This window comes from Chelon labrosus (assembly GCF_963514085.1).
Source record: "Chelon labrosus genome assembly, chromosome: 17".
NCBI classification, from domain to species: domain Eukaryota; kingdom Metazoa; phylum Chordata; class Actinopteri; order Mugiliformes; family Mugilidae; genus Chelon; species Chelon labrosus.
In genome coordinates, this window is record NC_140350.1 from 21,127,288 (window position 1) to 21,148,591 (window position 21,304).

A 21,304-nucleotide genomic window follows, 5' to 3' on the forward strand; every position below is an offset into this window, starting at 1 on the left:
CGATAACAACATATTGGTGAAATGAACGAGTTTCACAGCAGATAATGTGTTATTTAGAGGCTGCGTTTCGGTGCCCCAGTCACTCCCACTATATGGATATACGCTGATCTAATTATCTCCTGGACGACTACAAATTACACAAAAGTTATATGGGTGAGTAAACGATCGTATTTTATACCAGAAATAAGGTCCAGGTTGTAAAAAACAGTAGCTCCCCTTTAAATTCATCACCGGCAGGCCTTGTGACAATGTAGAATAAACAAACTAATTCTGTTCGAGGGATGAACTGTACTTTCCCAAAAGATATTCTCTCACTTGATGCTTTTTTTGCCCCATATAGAAGCTTCTTATTCACCCATCAGATCCGGGGGCTTTTGTATTCCCGCTGTGAATATGATCGGTTGCGGTAATTGGAAACACTTCCTGATAGGATTGGAACGCTGCCCACTTTCACACCTCTCCTGTCACTGTAGGAAGCGGGTTTGGTGTTCGGACTGTGGCTTTCAGGTGGTTTTTGATGGGGGGGGATGTGCCGTCAGATTCGAGATACTAATTCAATATTGTCCAGATAACACACTTCACACGACAGGCCTGGGCACAGGGAGTAGCCCTTCCTGCTCATTAACACAGCAGTGCACCTGTGATCACTCTGATATTCTCTTTGAGAGCATTAAGGTTCTCAGCGGGGGATTTGGGGGGTGGGCCGGGTTTCAGCATTTTGATCCCGGTGAAGTGGGTGTGGCACGCTTGCCCGACAGCTCGCCTCATGTCTGGTTGACGGGATAAAAGGAGAGCGAATACACAAATAGGTCTTTGTTGTAAGACAGGCACTGCTCGAATGCTAATGCATGCCCAAAAACAGACACAGATGTACAAAACAATTCAGAATAGTTCAAAGAAATATGAACGCTCACAGATACACATTTGGAAGTGTTGGAGTTCTCCGCGTGTGTTTCTGATAGAGGCTCGTAATCACCATTAAAGCTAATTGTGTTTTTATGTAAAAAAAACTTGGCAGACTCATCAAGTTCAATGTGAAACTGAATCAGAGAGCATCCTACTAAATAGATTCAGCCTGTTTGCATAAATGATTATATGGTTGGGAGCGAAGACCAACAGAATGAATTGCCATTTTTCCCTGCAGTGTAAAAATAAATGCAGCTGTTTATTGAATTCGTGAATGTATTTTAAACCAACCTCCCGATTTGTTTTATGAAAAACAGAACAATATTTGACTCTGGGAAAAGCGCATGTTTAGTGATTTGACTCCTTTGTCTGATTTTCTTTATGCATAGGCCCGTATGAAGATTTGAGATAAGACACTATCTCTAAGGCCGAATTGATTTGAGGATTGAGGGTAGGATGGCAACGATATGTTGGCATCAAGTCATGATGGCAGGAAGTGGAAGAGATGGGAAAAGCAGGCGAAATTCACCTATGTGAAAGAAAATAAGTGTGTTGCAGCACTAATAGAAGAAAAAACCTTTAGCGACGTGAAGGGAGCTGGTACCAAGTTGAGGTAAGATCAGTTTTATGTAGCAGGACTGAGGTGAGCGTCCGATGCATTTGATTGACCTACATTACATCCCAAACACAGATTTACTCAAATGTTTACAGGAAGGAAACACCGTCCACGACTTTGGTTCCTACCACCAAATTCATCTTGCTGACAGTGGGCCTGTAGTTTTAGGTGAACCCAGATGGAGCGAACTCATTGATGGTATTTGACGGCAAGAAGACACACTAGCAATATTGTTGTGTTTAGCTTCTTGTACTAACAAACACATGTGGTGGTAACAATCCACTAGTGATCAGCTGTCGGCTACAAAACCATGGTTGACAAGAGAATCTCTTTATATCTGGATGGGGCTTTACAGGAATAAGCTAAAATATTCTTGCACTGGGGAAAAAAATACATTATAGATGTTTTTTTCAATGCAGCTTTTTCCAATTGCTGCTTGAATATGGTTCGCTTCTTCAGATATACAGATTGGTTTCTTGAGCCTTTTTATTAATCCTTTTTTTTTTTTTTTTGCTCTAGTCCTTCAGGTAGCGATGAGTTTCTGTCCAACTTTTTTGGATTGTTTAACCTTGCCGTAACCCTCTTACCAGCACTTCACCTCATTTCTTTAATTTCATGGATCACGTCTCCTGAACACTTCTCAGGATGGCTTCTGATAAATTGCTTCCTGCTGTGACAATTTCTTGCCTTTAGTGTCTTTATAAAGTGCATGCATTGATCAAATATCCTGCAAATACAGTAAATCATGGAGCGTTGGTTGTTACAAGGCAAATGGGAGCCCTTCTTCCAGTCCTGGTGGTTTAAACGCAATTAAGTCTGCTGTTTTTGCAACTGTTTTGACTCAACATTTGCAGAGCTTCTGGCTTCTGGGGACTGAAATGAGAGTAACTCAGTCCAGCACTTTTCTGCTGTATGGTTGAAGGAAAGCTGATTTACTTGGCAGCTAGATTGTAGCTTTCAAGGATATTCGGCACACTGATGATGACCACAGGGGCTGGGATAAGAAGGCCTTTGTTGGAGTACAGCGGCAAGACTGTGTGCTGTCGTCAGAGGTCTGATTGGAAAAAAGGTCTCCTATTTATAGTGTTAGAATCACAGCCAAAGCCTCATACCTGGCCCCTCTTACCTTAATGTCTCGTCTTTCACACACTTTAATATGAGACGGAGAAGGAATCACGGTCATTTCCAGATTCTGTCTGCCTCAAAAACATAATGCTTTCAGTGAAATGTGATCATATGACCTGACGCTGGATGTCAGATTAATTAAAGGAGAGCGTTCCAAAGCTTGGTTACATTTCTTGATAGGTCACGATGTGCTCTGTGCTTGTGGTTAATGTGTTGCCCAAACATACCGATCCATTTAAGGGAATGAAATCCAGTCGTGTACTCTCAAATTGATGTTTATGTTTGAAATGGAAACCAAACACAATTGCATTCGGCTTCTCCCCAAGAACTTGCAGCATTGTGGTCAGAGGCATTTCTAGATGGCTGACCTGCATCTGCTCTTGTCTCCACTCCAGTTCCTGTTACTAGCATGTAGCATTTGTATGATATGATGATATAACCGGTTGTTATTGCATGAGACCACATTTTGTTCATGGAAATGAATATGTAATTACATGTCTAGCTGTATCTTTGAGTTTGTAGTAGTCAGTGTCACTATAGGCTTATTTTCCATATTAGTTTTTGTTCTGCTGATAGCTAAAGGAACCCCCCGTGATGTAGATACAGTCTTTAGCCTATTGACCTTTAATTATCCATCCTGTGGCTGTGGAGCAACCTGCGTGCCAGAGCCCAGCAGCTCTGTAGGGGGGTCTATTGATGGGTAGTGGATGCCGTGGAACAAGTCCTCACTCACTGCTGAACATCAGATACAAGCATAAATAAAACATTCATGTTGCTCCTTTAATGAAGTCTCACCCACTGGGTGTGATGATGAAAAATTAATGCAGCTGCTGAAGAAGTTGCTAACCAGCGGGAATGATTAGTAATTCTTTAAAAAAAAAACTGGGATCGGAGACTGCAAGATGGTGAAACAGTTGAAAAAAACTTAAGAATCATATTTCAGGAGATCCAGGCAGATGTTTGAGACTTGTTGTGTCAGGACAGTCTCAACAGATTCCTTGAAATTAACATTTGATTAAGTAAAAAACAACTTAGAGAAGTTAAAAGAAACGAATGCTACAAATGCGATCGTGTAAGTGTTATTTCTGTAAGTTAACTTTTGGATTGTTGCAGCAAAAAGGAGATGCAAAACAAAGCAAAACAGTTTCAGCCTCGTGCACTTCATTCACATCTTGAGTTCAGAGTCTGCCTCAGCACTGATCACGGAGGACTGTGCGAGGCCCTGACCTGAAACTGTGATATGCTCTATTGCATGAAATAGGGGATCACAAATGCACAAAGAGGTGCCTTTGAGGAGCTTTGCAGCACTTCCTTATCTCTCTGTGTGAAAGAATAAAGCCCGGACCCCTTCACTGCCACCGACTGTCACCCAGGGAACAGGTTGCCGGGAGATTTGTGCCAGATGCTGATTCTGAAAGCACAGCTACATCAGGAGGACAAGGAGCTCTCATCTCCACTGTAGGGCTGTATGCTTTCACTTTGTGTGTGTGTGTGTGTGTGCTCTTTGATGTCAGGCAGTACATAGCATCCCCCAGGTGTTCAACACCACACTAGGGTTGCATATTGAGAAATCCTCCTCCCTGTCATCCACACTTACATGCTAGCTTTTTACACCCTCCACTCTCTGAGGGACTTTCAGTGCCTTGCGCAACTTTTATTGTCCAGTTCCTAGAAATTTCTGAAATGCTGATCTTCTTATACATCTCCCCTATAAGAAGCTTAAAAAACAGTATTAAACCAAATGAAAATAGTCCTTTCTGTTACCTTATCTTCCTCTTAATATCAGCCTGATAGCTCCTGAGAATAATGAAGGTTTATTAAACATTAATTGAAGGACATTTTAATGTTCTTAGAGACATTCAGTCTCATTTCATGGCTCACCGGCCATGTGAGGGATTAAACGTGACTGGTTTGTTGTGTTAGAGGTGATTTGGACTCTTATCAGTGGCAGAGCTGCAGATCTATTGGAGTCCTAAGCTGACAGCCTTAATGGAACTGGGAAGCCATTAATGGTGACCACTCTAGTTAGCGTCTGAGGGTATTGTCTGTGTGTTAGGCGCATAATAAGTGACTGTATGCAAAGGCTGTCCTGGAAGTAGCCCCCTTATTGTCCCTGTCATTGTCTGTTTTTCATTGAGAGTATTGTCTTGAATAGAACAACACATTTTTCATCTTTTTATTCTCTTAATTCTGTCTGAATCCCGTCTAACATGCTCAGCGCTTACTGTAAATGTTTCATAGAGGTTAAACGTGGCCGCAGCACTAGGAAAAGTTCTTACACAGCTGCTTGTGTTCAGACAACTGCCTCGAACATTTGCTATTGGCACTGGTATTGAAAAAAATTCAAGCCCTGCTGTGATGATTGGCAAGATGGCAGCTCTGAAATCTGTTTTTGGATCACAAAGAAGATGTGGATGTAGGGAAGGATGGAAGGCATTCAAAAACCACCATTACTCATTCTCCTGGAGTGATTTATGTGTATGCCGTTACTTAAACCGTGGCGTAATGATTAAATAACATTTTGCGACCAAATCCACCTAAAGTCGAGGAGTTAATCTCCTTTTTAAAGTGTGTCGTAACCGGTCTTTGTCCCGGCCCCCTTCTGTCGTTCATCTGTCTTGACAGGCCAGTCATTTGGAGTCTTGTCCAGTCACAGGCCCGATCCTGTCAACGCCTCCGAATATGCTGGAGTGGTGTTTTTTCTTTTTTCCCTGCACGATTTAGCTCTGTATCATCCAGACACAGACAGCGGGCAGCCACATATATATATGCACAAGCACACCCACAGGCGGCAGTTTTGGTAGTCAGGGTCCACAGATCACGGGTCATGTGTGTTTGTGCTTTAGCCCGTGCAGCATAAAGTCACAACAGGAACAGATAAGACCAGTCCCAGGTTGGCTTTGGGAGCCAAATCCCCAGCAACCCCCCGGCGCTAATCGGATTAGCTGAAAAGTTAGCAGCACGGCCCCAAAGAGACACAACATTTTTTACACTGACTTCTGCGACATATTTTGCTCTCTAGCCTCCATAATCTGCCTCCCGTCTCAAAGCCGCTTCACATAGGTTTTTTATTACACCAAACAACGATGTTCATGTACATGATGAACTGTTTTTAACCTCAGCATATTCTGACTGTCTGGTGGGTGGGGTGTATGTATGCGTGTGAAGGGGGGGGATCTGGTCCACCCAGGTGGGGGAACAATGGCGCGCCCGTTGTCTTAAAGGAATGGTTGGCTGAGCATAGGCCAGGCAGAGGAGAAAGAAAAAAAAAATAAGTTGTGAAAATGATTGGTGCTGCAGAGGAGGAGGAGATAGGGTGGTGATGGGGGAGTTGTCCTCTGAATGGGGGCAGCAGGGTGGCAACTGGACTCTTAAAGCTCTTTTCATGCTTGGGCTGTTTCAGGCAACGCTGAAAACACATATGAGGACTCTGAGGTCCAGCTCTGGTGAATTGTTTTCCTTTATTTTTTGAAAACTATTAGTGAAAAACAAAAACTGGGATGTCCCTAATTTGTCCCCCACTCGGTATACGGCAAAATGAAATGGGCCTACATTAATATCTGTAAATGTATTACAGCTGGGGAAAGAAATGATATGAACCGTTCTGCTTTTACACAATACAGCTTCACAGTTTCCTTTTGTTTCTCTACAGTGTTTTGTGTTGTGTTTTCTTTTTTTCTGCACTATTCAGCGATGAAAAATGACCTGATTCAGCTACTCCAGAAGCTCGATGTCCTCACTCATTATTATACATTTTTACTTCATTACATTCATCTCGCCACTGGACTGTAGTTATCAAAATCAGATTAAATCATTTCAGGAGTAACTAAAGGGCAACGTTGGACCATAAAGTTGCACTTGAACGCGCCGCAAAGAGCTGGCATATACGTTAAGTCCTTCTACCAGCAGGTGGCGGTAGTCTGTATATATATCATTTAAATTGAGAAACTGAAAGAGCTACTATTAGCTATGAAGCTAAGAGCTACAAACTGTCGCTGAGAGCTATTCTGTCACCGATTCAGTGTACTGAATGTGGTGAAAAAGTTCAAGTGCCAACAGAGCAGGACACACCAGACGCTTCCCGACAGCCTTACACTGGCTTGGTTTATTATCGCCTTAACACAATCATTTGCTGTTGTTTTTTGAACTTGGACTTGGCCGTCAAAGAAGAGAGGTGGTCGTTCACACAAAGAAGTGACTTGCAGAGTTTGTGCAAGTGAGACGTCACTGATGCAAGAGCCAACAATCTGTACTGCTTTACTATACTAAACAAAAGGTCTACAAGCAAATCTAGTGAATCTGGCATAAGATCAGTTAAGGAAAAAGAAAATCATTGAAATGATCAATAACAAATGACAGTAAATCCACTCAACATCACACGATGACACAGGACAGTGTAGGAGGGAGAGGATAGGATGGATGGGGGGGGGGGGGGGGGGGTATCTTTTACCATTATACAACTTTAAATTAAATCCAGAAAAAAGACTTCTTTTTTATTTGTGCTGTCCATGTTTTCCTTTGTCACTGTGTGAGAGGGCCCCACAAGAATAGCAGCCAAGTCCAACATGGCTGAAAAAGCTTTTGGCTCATTGAATGAACAGCCCAGTGTCAAACTGGCTAGCCGTCGGTTGCCTGCATTCCCCCAATAATGCCTAGGGAACTGATTTTTCTGGCCAAGATGTGGTTTTGTGGTTACAGTCAGCCAAGCAGAAGGGAGATGAAAATTATGCCATGTGGACAAGAAGCCCTTTCTTCTTTGTTCCGCTTACATGGCAGACTGGCTCCAGGTTGGCCTGGGAAGATGGACATTCATCTGCCAAATGCAATGTGTTCAGAATTAGAGAGGTCAAAATGAGAATTAAATGTAGGCAAGGATAGGATGGCTACAGTTTAATGTTGTTTAATGTGTGTAGTTCCTGAATAAAGAGGGGCCGCTTCATAGCACCTGCAGAAAGCAGGACCTTGATTTATGTGCATGTCTTTGTGTTTTCTTTAGTGTGGGCCAAGGTGGAGCTGACGATGCATGAGAGTGTTGAGGTATACCTGGATGACTTGGCTGAGATCCCCTGTCAGCACAGCTTCACTGACACCGAGCCGCCAAAACTTGTCATAATCCAGTGGTTTGTGGTGAGTACTCCTGGACCAGCACCGAAAAAAACTGACACTCTGAGCCTGGAACTATCCAACCGGTGATATATGAAACCTCCTTAAAATAATTTGATCCCTCCTCAGGGAGCCCAGAGTTGAGGGTTTTTCATTTTCTGTATCATATTCCTGAGGGGGGGAAAAAAGAAATAAGTAAGAAGTGTGTAATAGGATAAAAGCTGACCGTAAGGAGTTAAAATCCTAGATTGTTAAGCAGTCATTCATTTCCAGAAATTATTTCCTTAAGTGCTCTGTTTGCAAATTAACACACTTTTCATCCAGTCTATCAAAAACTATACTTTTAAAGGCTATAACAACAGACCAAAGAGACTGGCAGGCAAACCTTTCCACTAATTTAACTCTAAAATACTTTAATATCCAAGATGTTGCAGTTGAGTTAAAGGTGAAGTGTGTTTTTGGACTGTGTCTTCCTGCAGAGATCGGTAGGCAACAGCTCTCGGACGCGCATCTTCTACGACGATGGCAGTCAGCAGATGGTTGATAAGAACACGGACTACAGTGGTCGCATCAACGTGACTTCGGACCAGCTGGGAACTTCGCTTAAAATCCAGAACATCCAGATCTCTGATGAGAAGGAATTCGTCTGCCAGGTTAACGGGCTTGCTGCCGGGAATGCTGAGGGCAAGACCCACCTCAAAGTGTTTGGTAAGGGAGCTGACAAAACAGAAAAACCATCATCTAAAGAAAAATTCAGTTTCTAAAGAATGCCTTTATGATATATGAATTTTTATTTCCTGACTCAGCTGCTCCAGGGGCTCCAGTGATCGAGGCCGTCACTACTGGGGTATCTGTGACCAACGAGCAGCCATCTCAGGTAAGTCCACTAAATCTTAAATCACAAATACAATAATATTCAGGATTATCATGTGAACTAAGCATCAAATAGTTACTGAAATGTGTTTCCTGCGTACTGCTGTAATGTCCAGGATAATAAAGATGTGACTCTCCATCTAGGTCGCATCATGTGAGGTTCTGAACGGCTTCCCAAAACCCAACATCACTTGGTACAGGAACGGCGTGTCACTGAAGCCTTCACCAGGATGTAAGTAGGAACAGTCAGTGTGTCGGTCTGTTTACATATTTCCTTTCGTAATTTGGTTTTTAGCTTATTGGCTGTAGAGATGTCATTATTGGTCGGTCAGTTGGTCTACTCTGTCCGTCCAAACTGGAATAACCATATATTGCTTACACGGACTGCCTCTGAATTCATCCAATATCTCGTGACCAACCACCTCCAAGACCACAAGCCTCATTTTGTTTTTAATTCCGATTAGCAAATGCTAGCATGCTAACATAGAGAGAGTATATTAGGAGAATGTCTACTCTCAGAGGGGAAATAACCGTTTTCTACAACCTGGACCTTATTTCTGGCATAAAATACGATTGTTTACTCACCCATGTAACTTTGGTGTCATTTGGAGTCGTTCGGAAGATATTTAGATCTTTCAGAGCGCCGCATATATCTATATAGTGGGAGTGAGTGGGGCACCGAAACGCAGCCTCTAAAAAACACATTATCTGCCGCGAAACTCGTTCATTTCACCAATATTTTGTTATGATACGCTAGTGCTATTCCCCGTTGAGTCCGGAGTTACCTGTTATCTATTCGCGGACGTGCAGTGGTTTGTTGTTCTTTGTCCAGCTGTTCCTCTCTCTGCCTCCGCATCCTCCTTTCAATGAGCTCCTCATCCGTATACTCTGGCTCAAAATGGTGAGGACCTCCATCATAAACAAAGTCGTCGTCCACAACCACAGAATTGGAAAAATATTCAGCCATGTTGCAAAAAAACTAGCAGTAGCAAATTACAGGTAAGCGCTCAGAGATGACATAATTCAGGTCAGAAGTTAGTAGGTCAATCTACAGACCCCGGATGATGATAACATGTAACTCTGGACTCAACGGGGGATAGTACTTGCGTATCATAACAAAATATTGGTGAAATGAACAAGTTTCGCGGCAGATAATGGGTTATTTAGAGACTGCGTTTCGGTGCCCCAGTCACTCCCACTTTATGGATATACGCGGCGCTCCGAAAGATCTAAATATCTTTACGAACGACTCCAAATGACACCAAAGTTACATGGGTGAGTAAACGATCATATTTTATGCCAGAAATAAGGTCCAGGTTGTAAAAAAACTTCCCCTTTAAGCAGGGATTGTGATGGTAAACCCATTATGCATAAAAACACAAGAATACTTTACAGGATTTACTCTATGTTCACTTTGCAGATGTCTGTTGATGACATAATTGCGTTTTTCCACATACTACTTATTGCATTAGGTCCGTTTTATGTATCCACTGTTTCATCTTGTCTATTCTCCAGATGTGAACGTGTTAACCCTGATCACCCGGGAGTCCAGCGGCTTCTACTCCGTCCAGAGCACACTGCAGTACAAGGTTGAAAAGGAGGACGAGGATGCCCGCTTCTCCTGTGAGGTCAGCTTCTTTGTCCCCGGAGCCATCAGGACACTGGAGTCCCGCAACGTCAACGTCACCGTTCACTGTGAGTTAACACCGGAGCCTTTTTATTCTGCTGCCGTGCAGACCAGGCTGATGGAGCAGTACGCCGCTAATCAGCCACTAATGATGTCTGTGTCTCGCATCCCTTGCTGACATAATTGTACAAGAATGTAGGTGAAATGATTGCTCAATAGCGCCTCCATCTTTTTGGGACGTCCTGCCTAAACTTGTTGAGTCTTTCTTCTGCTGTCAGGCCAATTCATCACATAGAGTACACGCTGTCCAGGTTGAGGAGGAACAGAAACAGAACCTTCTGTGAAGTCATCATGTGTAGTGCTAATATTCTGCCAGCTCAAATTAAATCACACCTAATTTAAAAGCCTATTGAAGGCGAAGTATGGTACATAACCTAAAATGTGAGGGAACATTTCTCTTTCGCTCTAAAATTTGATGGCAGATTAGTTAGCAAACCACTGCTTTGTCTTGTGTGAGAAATACTAATTAAAAACTGTTTAAAAAAACATTTAAAAAGGCCACTCCACTTGTTTTAGTAGCAGTCTGCAGTACAAAATCACTGCAATACGTCTTTAAATGTTGTTATTGTGAGTGAATACAAATATATGCACACGTATAATTATCTCTCAGTTATCAAATGAGCTGTTTCTTATTTTAACAGCCTCATCTTCTCTTTCCTCCATTGGTTCGTTGTTGTTTGAAAGGGTTTTGTAAGGATACCGTGGCAAACAGAGCCGAACACAGTCTGTGCTGTCAGCATTATGGAAATCATCTTGTAAAGTGACTTTAACAGCTCGCTGAATAAGCCTGCTTAATTTGATTTTGTGTGTGTGTACAGACCCCACCACCGTGGTGGAGCTGAGGAAGGAGTCGCCCCGGGGCTTGGTCAAAGAGGGGGATACTGTGGAACTGCGTTGCCAGGGCGACGGCAACCCCCCGCCGCCCTTCAAATTCAACAGAGAACAAGTAAGAACTGAAAGCCTATTCTCACCCTAAAAGTCCCCCAGAGAGAATGGGTGACACACAGTAGTCATGCGGGGAATGTTTTTGATATGCAGAGCTCACAGGGCCCCCGTGTAGACGTGAGTGTGCAAGGTCTATGAAGACTCTGTCAGCTCTGACCCTGCAGATCCAGGCTGGGGTCTGAGACCGGAGGCCACGCTGACAGGCCTCATGAGTGGGACTCATTCCCATGTCAGACACACACTCATTGTACGTGTGGACAATACAAAAACCCAGCTGACTGCTGACTTTTCCTAACATTGTATTTTGTTCATGCTTGTTGACTAGACTTTAATTAGATTCATTTTATTTTTGGGTTAGGGTTAGGAGTCACGGTTGGTTTGTAAAAATGAGCTGAAAATGAAAACGTGTTGGAGACAACTCTTATATTTTTCTTCTCTTATACTTCCCCCTTTCTTTGCATTAGCTTCAGTACACTTCTACATTTGAATTTGTGCTGCTGACAGCAGCCGATAACATGACATCCATCAGGGTTTTGCAAATGTTTTTCACTGTGGACAAGCAAATGGATGGACCATGAAAAAGAAAACACGTTAATGTCATCACTCACACGTGTTTATGTTCATAAGTGCTCTGAAATCTCTTTTGTGGCTTAGTTTTTACCAGACGTAGTCCCTAATATAAAATGAAACTGATTAGTAATCGTTGCCTTGACGGACAAAACTATGAAAATTTGTCACAGAATGTAAAAAAATATGTTGAACCTACCGTGAACCTCCGACAAGCATCTGCTTTCCATTTAACGGGTTGAAAGAATTTTTTGCCACATTTATGTAACTGATGAAGAGGCGTCGTTTTAAACTGGGAGACGAAGCTCATTTCAAGTCTGTGTTTGTTTATACACGATGTGCAAGTGTTGGTCAGTTTGAAAATGAATCTGTGAATCAGTGTTAAAATCTTTAAAATGAGATGATTCGTTGCAGGAGCCGGACGTGGACTTGTCGAACAGCGGTGATGTGCTGATCCTGTCGTCAGTGTCTCGAAAAGACAGCGGCGTCTACCGGTGTCGCCCGCTCGACGCCGCTGAGGTCAAAGGAGAACTGCAGCTCGATGTGCACTGTGAGGAACAACCGCACACACACACAACACCATTTTAATGCTGTACATTCTCAAATGAGAATCGTGTTTTAGTAAGAAGGGCCGATTTACTGTTCATAAAAACTTAAATTCATCTGAATAGCGTATGTGTACCAGAAAGAGACTGTTCTGCTGAGTTCTTCTTCTTATTTAAACAGAAATATTTGATTCAAAACCTTTGTATGTTGGTGTTTTTCTTGGGTGTTAAGCTTCCAGTGACGTTAATCTCCAGATTCCCTGAGTAAGGTGTAAACGTAAAACCCAAAACCTCTCCCTGTCCTGGTAGACGTGTAATATAGGACAACTGCAGGATGGGAGAGAAGTCTCTGCAGCATCTGTTTACACTGCAGGTTTCCAGATATGGTCATGAGTTTTGGTTTGCGTACTGGCACTATGATAACAAACTGTCTGGGTGATGTCCACGGTCTCAAACCTATTTCATCTCTTCAGACCTGCAAAACCTGCAAAAACAATCAGTTTTCTGTTTCTCAAAATCAGTGTCGTTTTCAGTGAATGAATTCCACTCAACCGTTTGACTCTGTGTTTTCTGTGTCTCGTCTTGTCGGTGCTTGTCGTGTGCAGACCTGGATCCAGCTGTTGTGGTGCCAAAAGACTCAGAGGTTATGCTCAGAGGAGAGGATTTGACTGCGACCTGTAACGCTTTGTCCTCCCTCAAAACATCCACCGTCTGGTACAAGGTACGAACTATTAAAGCACAACGTTATGATTGTGACTGCATTAATAGATTAGAGTACAAATATTCAGATCAATAATACCGCCATGAATCTGTGAAGAGTACATGTGGAGTGATTCCAATTCAGATAAGCTCTCACGTTGCTATCGCCATCTACATAACTGAAAGCAGACAGATCCACCGATTCTCTAGTTGCTATCATCCTTATTTTGACTCACCCATTGTGTGTTTGTGCGTGTTTTCATGTGTTCAGGATGGGAAGGTGGTGGGTCAGGGGAATACGTTGCATCTACGGGACGCCACCTATGAAACAAGTGGAGAGTACGTGTGCGAGGTGACCGTTCCCTCCCTGCCTGCCCTGCACACCAGCGGCTCGGTTCACATCATCGTCCAAGGTCCGTTGTCGCCTACGCCACTTCGGCAGCTTCATCTTTACTTGTGAAAGCTTCAGATAACAGACGTGTAGCTGATCAGAAAGGAAATATGTGAGATTTATAACCAGCTTTTGTTGCACAAGAAGAAACTGGCGATGTTTCACATAACAAATTTGGCAAATTGGACATTTCACATTTGTAAATACTCAGATTTATCAATGCTGATTTTTTGATATATGGATGTGTATTTGTTGCAGGCCCTTTCTTGTTTGAGGCAGTCACAGTAAATCTTAGTCAGTTGATGGATTGCGTCCTGAAGCAGGCACTGCATTCATCCCTTAAACTTAATAATAAGAGAAAGATTACACTAGTGTTTTGACTGTGCAGCCTTTAAAGCCTTCACAGAGCTTTTATTGTGAAACATCTGCACAAGAACAACAAGTATATATATCTCTGTACTGATATTATACTGTTATACTGAATTAATCACAACCGCAGGGGAAGGGGCTTGAGTTTGCATCGTTAAATCAAAACGTTATCCAGTCAGGAAACAGGTTTGTTACTTAAAACACGTACCTCTGTGTGTTCGGGTTATAGGTGTTCCTCAGCTGGTCGTTTCGGAGCAGGATGTTCACCGGGAGGAGGCTGAAGGGAGGATGGTAAACCTGAGCTGCGAGGCTCTGGGTCATCCACTGCCCACCATATCCTGGAACATCAGCGGCACCTCGGTATGCACTCATTCACTCCGCAGCAGAAAAGGCCTTTTAGCTTTGTTTGTATAACGATGGTTTACATGTGAAGATGGTGAGTTAAGGTCATCAAAGACTGATGGTAAAACCCTGGAATCTTATTTATGTTTGTGTAAATGTAGTGGATTTGTGTATTTCTTTTATAATGTTAAAGTATGATTTGTACATTCTTATAGGCTCCTCTGCCGGTTATCAGTTTTATTTATTGTTAAATTAAAAAATAAGACTTGTAGCCGTGTTTTGGTGCTGAATATTTGTATCATCCATGCCTTGCTAAACAAAGATAAACAAGCAGGCACAGAAAGTTCAAGAGCAACCGACATTAACCTGAACTTTAGCAGGCGAGCCATCAGCCTTAGTCACGGGTTCTTGGAAGTTTTCATTGCCACAACTGATGACAGTACAAACCTATGAGTGTAGTTTTAGTTATTTGCAGAGTAAAGCTCTGTTAAAACCAGACTGAACCCCCTTTATTATAACTTTGTTCAAAAACAACATGTAATGCGTCTAATGTTTACTAAAGGCTATGACAAAATGTCCAAAATGTCGTCTTGTTTAACGGTGCAGAGAGAGAGAAATGTGCACGACATCCGATGAATCAACAGGTGTGTTTGTGTGTCTCTGCAGAACTGGGAAGAAATAACGAGGAAGACGAATGAACACATGGCTCACAGCGTCGTGTCGGTCAAAGTCACCTCAGACACCAGCGCGCTCTGCACCGCTTCTAATGGCATGGGCACTGAAGTCCAAGTTTTCAGCATCAAAGCCAGTAAGAGCCTCTCTCTCTCTCTCTTTCTTTCTTGCTCTGGAGAATCTGCATTAGATAAATTATGTGCTGTATGTTTTCAGTTCACTAACATTTACTTTCAGATGCTAATATGAAAAAGATCTCATAACGTTAAAAGGCTCCACCAGTTTTTCTTTAATCTTTAAGGCCAATTACATTCCAGTCTTTTATTCCAACGTGACACAACTGTTACTTTCAACTCGGCGCAGTTCGCTTAATCATACAAATATTGTGCAAGAGTTGCAGCACTTTCAGTAGCGACATAAAAGCAGATGAGTGTTCTCTGTTCTCTCACGAGCAGCATCAGTTATGAAACTTAAAACTTATTCTGCTTTTGAAGCCTAAATCCAATGATCATGTGGCCGTTCATAGGTGTTTGCTGCCTATTGTCACTGTTTACAAACTGGAAGAGAAAAGATAATTATACTGGGAATTACTTTTTAGTTTTCCACCCATGCTGTTGTGAAATTAAAAATGTTAGAGAGCATGTGCATATAAATTATTTGCAACACTCTACAACATGCACTTAGGTTTGAGGTTCTGTCTTTATCAGTTTCAATTACATTTATCTTAACTCCACCCCTCAATCATCAGATAATCTGGATTTTAACGTGAATAACAATAACAACAGTTTAAGCAACTTAGAAAATTGTGTTACACCCAGATTCCTCAAATATGGAGCTAAAGTAAATAAAATTTCTGCAGACAGAAATAAAAAGAGAGTCTAAAGCGGAGTTTTTACCTCTGCGGGACATAGACGGCGTGACGTTTATACTTGTGCGCTCGTCAGTCTGGCTTGCTCTGTAAAAATACGCCACCCAAACACTAGTCGACGCTGTGTCTTCTTTTTTTTACCACTTCCTGCTTCACTTTCAACAATTGCGACTGAAACTTTCGACTCATACAAATGTTTGTATTCAAGGATTCAAGGATTCAAGGATTCTTTATTGTCATTACGACACATGTTGGTACATGGGAAGGAACGAAATTGGTTACTCTGGTCCCGATTCAAGCCATAAGTAAAAAAACAAAAAAACAAAAGTATAAATATAGAATATAGAATAAAATTAGCTTTCCAAGTATTATACAAAATAGCAGGTATGTATAAATATAGGCGGTAAAAAGTATCAACATAGAATTAACAGCAATGAATTGAGGTAGTGTGCAAATGGAGTAAAAGTGACAGTGCAAAACAAACTGCAATTGTATTGTATCTCCAAACCTCCTCAGTTAACCTTTCCTCCATGTGTTCCATCTTTACTGATCTAGAACAATCAATTTGAATATTTGCGGAGATGGAGAAGCAGACGGAAATACTAAAGAGGAAATACGCTACTACCAAGCAGACTAATCACAGCTCTTGCGGTCTGCATTGCCGGGGCGTGTAGTTACATTTCTGTGTGCTATGGTTTGCGTAGGGGTCTGCGTTGTCGCCGTAGCTTCTGCGTCAACTTAACGCAGAAGTATAAACCGCCTAAAAGCTTATAGTTGACACTCTTGTGGGAAATAGTCAGCAGCCACATCCATTTCACCTCGCCGCTGATCCGCAGTGGTGACATAACTCCCACATGTCCGCCCATATTGCAACTCTGTTATAACAGTCCTGTCATATCTGATAAAACTACGATAAACTAAAGATTATTTTGGCCCTGTCTTCTCGTCCCTGCTCATCCTGGGGCGAATTAACTGGTATTTCACATAAAAATATAATAATAACACTTGGAGAAAAGTCAGAAAATGAAAACATATTTTCGTGCAACTGAAATGTTTTCTTTCTTTTCCATCATCTTCTGCTCCAGAAGACAAATAAAGCTTGAGCTGAAAATTCATAATTTGAAAGTTTTTTGGATGAAATCTGCATTATTAAAGTATTAGGTTTCAAATATTTCAAAACCCAGATGGAGCCAGAGGAATTGTTTATTATTAAGCATCAAACTGAATCGGAGAGTGTATTTATATATATATATACACCGGGTTAATGTACCCACTCTAAGTGTTGTTCTACTTGTTCACAGTTCCCAGGGTCACCACCCCTGCTCCCTTCTCTCCTGGTAAGATTACCGCCCGACATCCTCTTCACGTCTGAGACGCCTGTGTCCCTCACGCTCATTTTCTTCCAACTCAAAGCCTGTCCTCTGTCTCAGTGCCCACGCTTCTGACTGAGTTCTGTGTGTGTGTGTGTGTGTGACAATGAATGGTTGGAAGAGTGCATGCATTATTTATAAGACGTTCATACAGTGGCTCTACACCAGGACGGTCTTTGGCTTACTGGGAGATCATATGGATGGCCTGTGGGCGTATTAAATATTCCGTTTGATACAGGGTGAAAAATCGTAACGCCAGCGAATTCAAGCGCACCAGCACTTTAAACGATACTCGCACCAAACATGCTGCAGGAGTAAAGAAACATTAGTTTATCTCGGAGTATTTAAAGCTGCAATACACCAAAAAAAAAACAAACACTGTCTCCCTTTTATTGACTTTTCCAGACAGTCCTTCGGTTTTATGGAGGATTTTTACATACCGGGAAAATTTGCAGTCAATTACAGAGAGGGGCATAAACACGGGGCACTTTTCTGAGCAGTCACTTCGTACCATTAAAACTTCACTGGCCTACGGGGTATACAGGGGCAGCCATAACAAGTTAGCAGTGAAGGAAACGGTGTGAAGAACATCTAGAGTACGGTGCCAGTGAGGAATGCATACTTGGTTGCTTTCCTAATTATTATTTCCTGAGGTTATTTAGTGGCTGTAGTTGTTAAAAGAGGTAGTTTAGCACACACTTTCTTCGAGTTAAGCTTCCTACAGTTAACAGAAATCTACTGAAGGACGTATTTTGGGCCCAGATCCAAGACTTTTTGTGTCTTTCATGTCAGGATTGTCATAGGATTCAGGTCAGAGAGAGACTATCGAAACTTGAGCAGGATTTTAAGATGGGGTTCAGACTACAGGAGTTTTGGCCACATTTATCCCTGAATTTATCCTTTCTGACAATATCCTGACAATCTTTGGACGTCTGAGGAAGTTTTCTGCTAATGTGAGGATTTCCAGATCGTTCCTAAACACCTCACGTTTGATATTTAGGATATTAAATCTGCATGACTGTGTCAGAAGTTTCACAGGGTGTTCTCGTCCTATCGTCTTCTCCAGCCTCTTGTTTTTAATAGTCTGATTGCATTACTGCACCCGGCTGGACTGGAGCATGCATCTGAAGTTCTTGCACCTCAGTCTCCGTTTTATCGATGTGCATTTCTTCATAAGGTCACACGATGTGGTGCGCTCAATTCCCCCACGATCGAACGCGTGTTGCAATCGAATCGAACATGCACACGTCTGAGATCAGAGGGAAAGTTTAGACTTTAAAGTGTGACGCAACATGGTTTCAAAATTGGGAGGGATTTTAACACTCCTGTAGTCTGAGTTTATATTTGTAAGTAGAAGGCATATGTGTGTCATTTAGTGAAACAAAATAGAGGCTGAGCCTAATATTAAAATGTCTCGACACTCATTGCTGCACTGTTACTACCAGGCAGGTTGTTGCTGCACAGATGGATCTTAGTAAAATTATTTAGGTGCAATCCATTTTAAGTAGGAGGAGAATTAATAGAAAAATTATGTATATCACCTTATTTTTCTTCCAAAACTTCAATTTTATCCAGCTCCAGCTGTTTACTAAAGCTTAAATATCCTCTCAAGTTACTTGGCCGTGCAAAAGTTCACGATTCTGTCAAAGAAGAAGTTAGTTTCTTTACAAATAGCTGCCATCAGTTATTTTCTCCTTTGTTTTGTTTTTTCTTGTTTCTGTTCACAAGAGACAAACTCTCACATTGTCTGGACCTGCAGATTTAACCTGATGTGTTTATCAGTGTGTGTGAGGTGGCGGTTCAGGGAACGATAGTAGCGTAATCACCCCACAGAGAAAGAGGAGGAGGAGGAGGAGGAACATCTACGGAAACTTTTGCGTAACCTTGATTCCACAAACATCAGTTTGGGACTGAAGCGAGCGAAGACAAGTCTGATGTGAGAAACTGATTGAGGAATCACTCGTAGAATTTGTAATACTACTTCTTCTGAGTTGGGCAATAGTCAGTTTGCAGGATGTGTCACTGCGGTTTTAAGTTTGGCAATCCTGATGTGGATGAGTCACATAAATGTCAGTGACAAATAAGTTGTGGGGGTAGTTTTTGGAGCTGATGCACAGATCAAAATCATCACCGTTGAATTATTATCTAATTAGATGAAAGGGTCACTACAACTAATAATAAACTGAGCTTTAAGTGATAAATTGAGTCAGCATAACTCCGGTAATTGAGTGAAAATGTTAGACTTATCTTGTAAAAATGTAAGAATTTGTTTCCCATCATCACGCTGTAAAGTAAAAGCGCATCTTCTTTGCATTCTGGACGGATAATGTCATTTAAATGAAGTCGGCTATTAGGCCTGCGGGTCACAGATGCTGAGCAAAATAAATGACTTTTTTTTTTCTTGAAGTCGAGCTGTGCCTCAGCATCCTCTGGCAGTTAAATGACAGATAAATGCATCAGACGTACGGTAATTTCATGCTCAGCTAATTATTTCTTATGCATAAGAAAAAAAAAAAAAGAAGTTAAAGCTAAATAAAGCACTTGGTATAGCAGAAGTGTGCAGAACATACAGTGTGCTTCCTTATCTTTATTTTTAAAGACAGACATTTAGCATGGCATCGACATAAAGTTCTTGCAAGGCTTCGTTTCCTCGTGGTTGTTTGGTGAAGTCTGTGTTTGCATCATGGTGTATGTCAATAAACTGCGTGAGTCACTCCCGTTTGTCGGCGCTTCAAAGTTGAAATTGATTCAACTTGCTGCTCATTTCATGTCACGTCAGCTTGTTGTTTTCACCGCTGCAACTTTCACGTTTTCTTGTTGCCTCATCGCTGCCTGTGATTCATACCACTGCATGTGTAACACCGTCTTTCATAACTTTAAAGTTATTAGACAACTGTTCTCAAAGCAGCAGAATAATTCTCTCAAATGTTTCCTGTAGAATCAATGACTACAGCGACTGCTCTCTCTCTCTCTGTGTTTCTGTGTAGTTGACGGCAGTGGGGTGATCATCGTGGTGATCATACTGTGTCTGCTGCTGCTGGCCTTCCTCGGCAGTGTTATCTATTTCCTGCATAAGAAGGGGAAGATCCCATGTGGACGCTCGGGCAAGCAGGAGATGTGAGTGCCGTCTCTTTTGTTTTTCCCTTCCTTTGTTTGTTTGTGCTGCAGGCAGACTTTAGAAGAAGGAGTATTGAGAGACTTAAATGTCCTTTAAAGGAGCAATGTGGAGGATCCAGAACCACCTGCTGGTCACACGTGTAATTTATCCTCCTCTCTGAGTCACCTGTTTTTATTTTAATTTTATTTTTTTGTGTTTCCACGTTTCCGTCCACAGCACCAAAGAGAAGACCACCAAAGATGACATTGTTGTGGAGATGAAGACCAACACAAAGAATGAGGAAGCCGTCCTCCTAAAGGGTGTCAACGGAGACAAAAAGGGCCCTAAAGACCAGGTAACTATTGTGTGGACTCAAAAGACACGCTGGTGTACTACAGAGGTCACACAGCGACAGTGGAGCTATGGCGTGTAAAGATTGCTCTGGAGATTGAGTGATGATGTTTAACTGGCCAGGAGGTTTTAGTGTTTCTCCACATTTAACTCTGAGAACAAAAAAGTTATAATTACTGAGAGATATACAATATAAAGCTTAATTAATGTTTAAGAAACATAAGCAACTGGATGGTTTCTTGAAGCAGTTCCACCTCTCATCCAAGTAACTACTACTGCTGCTGCTGCTGCTTCTTCTTCTTCGTCTTCTTTGTTGTCGTCGTCTTCTCCTTTTTAGTCTATTTCTTCTCCTTCTCCCTCTTCATCATCTCTGTCTTCTTCTTGTCTTCTTTGTTGTCGTCGTCGTCTTCTCTTTTTTGTCTCCTTCTTCTACTCCTTCTCCAAGAAGCTACCTGGATAAGAGGTAAACTGGCTTCAAATAACTCTACAAGTCCAGTTGTCTTTGTTTCAGCTTGTTTTTGTGGATAAATCATGACCTGGAGACGTAGAGCCTTCACAGATATGACCAGATTATTGCACTGGTTTCTTTTGAGAAGCGGTAACGTTGCAGCAGTAGTGGAGACGGTGAGAACGGCTCAGTTTTCAGAGGTGCTGGTAAAGATTAGAAGCATTTTCTTTCCCCCCCACACACATCTGGCAAAGACGAACCTGTCACTGAAAGAAATGTAAACACGGCACCTGACCAAGACGGACTTTCTGCAGTTAATTAAAGCATGTT

General features: G+C 42.0%; 1 protein-coding gene across 1 annotated transcript in view; it reads left to right on the forward strand.

Moving 5' to 3' along the window:
- The window catches only part of mcama (melanoma cell adhesion molecule a), a 40,515-nt gene that overhangs the window by 16,665 nt on the left and 2,546 nt on the right, over positions 1–21,304 (forward strand). Inside the window, exons 2-15 of the mRNA XM_084564720.1 lie at positions 7,644–7,774; positions 8,230–8,458; positions 8,557–8,627; positions 8,768–8,855; positions 10,139–10,318; positions 11,129–11,256; positions 12,237–12,372; positions 12,973–13,088; positions 13,338–13,479; positions 14,056–14,186; positions 14,835–14,976; positions 17,010–17,045; positions 20,066–20,195; positions 20,413–20,530. Coding sequence (XP_084420846.1) covers positions 7,644–7,774; positions 8,230–8,458; positions 8,557–8,627; positions 8,768–8,855; positions 10,139–10,318; positions 11,129–11,256; positions 12,237–12,372; positions 12,973–13,088; positions 13,338–13,479; positions 14,056–14,186; positions 14,835–14,976; positions 17,010–17,045; positions 20,066–20,195; positions 20,413–20,530 — 1,778 coding nt within the window. The remainder of the gene's footprint in view (positions 1–7,643; positions 7,775–8,229; positions 8,459–8,556; positions 8,628–8,767; positions 8,856–10,138; positions 10,319–11,128; positions 11,257–12,236; positions 12,373–12,972; positions 13,089–13,337; positions 13,480–14,055; positions 14,187–14,834; positions 14,977–17,009; positions 17,046–20,065; positions 20,196–20,412; positions 20,531–21,304) is intronic.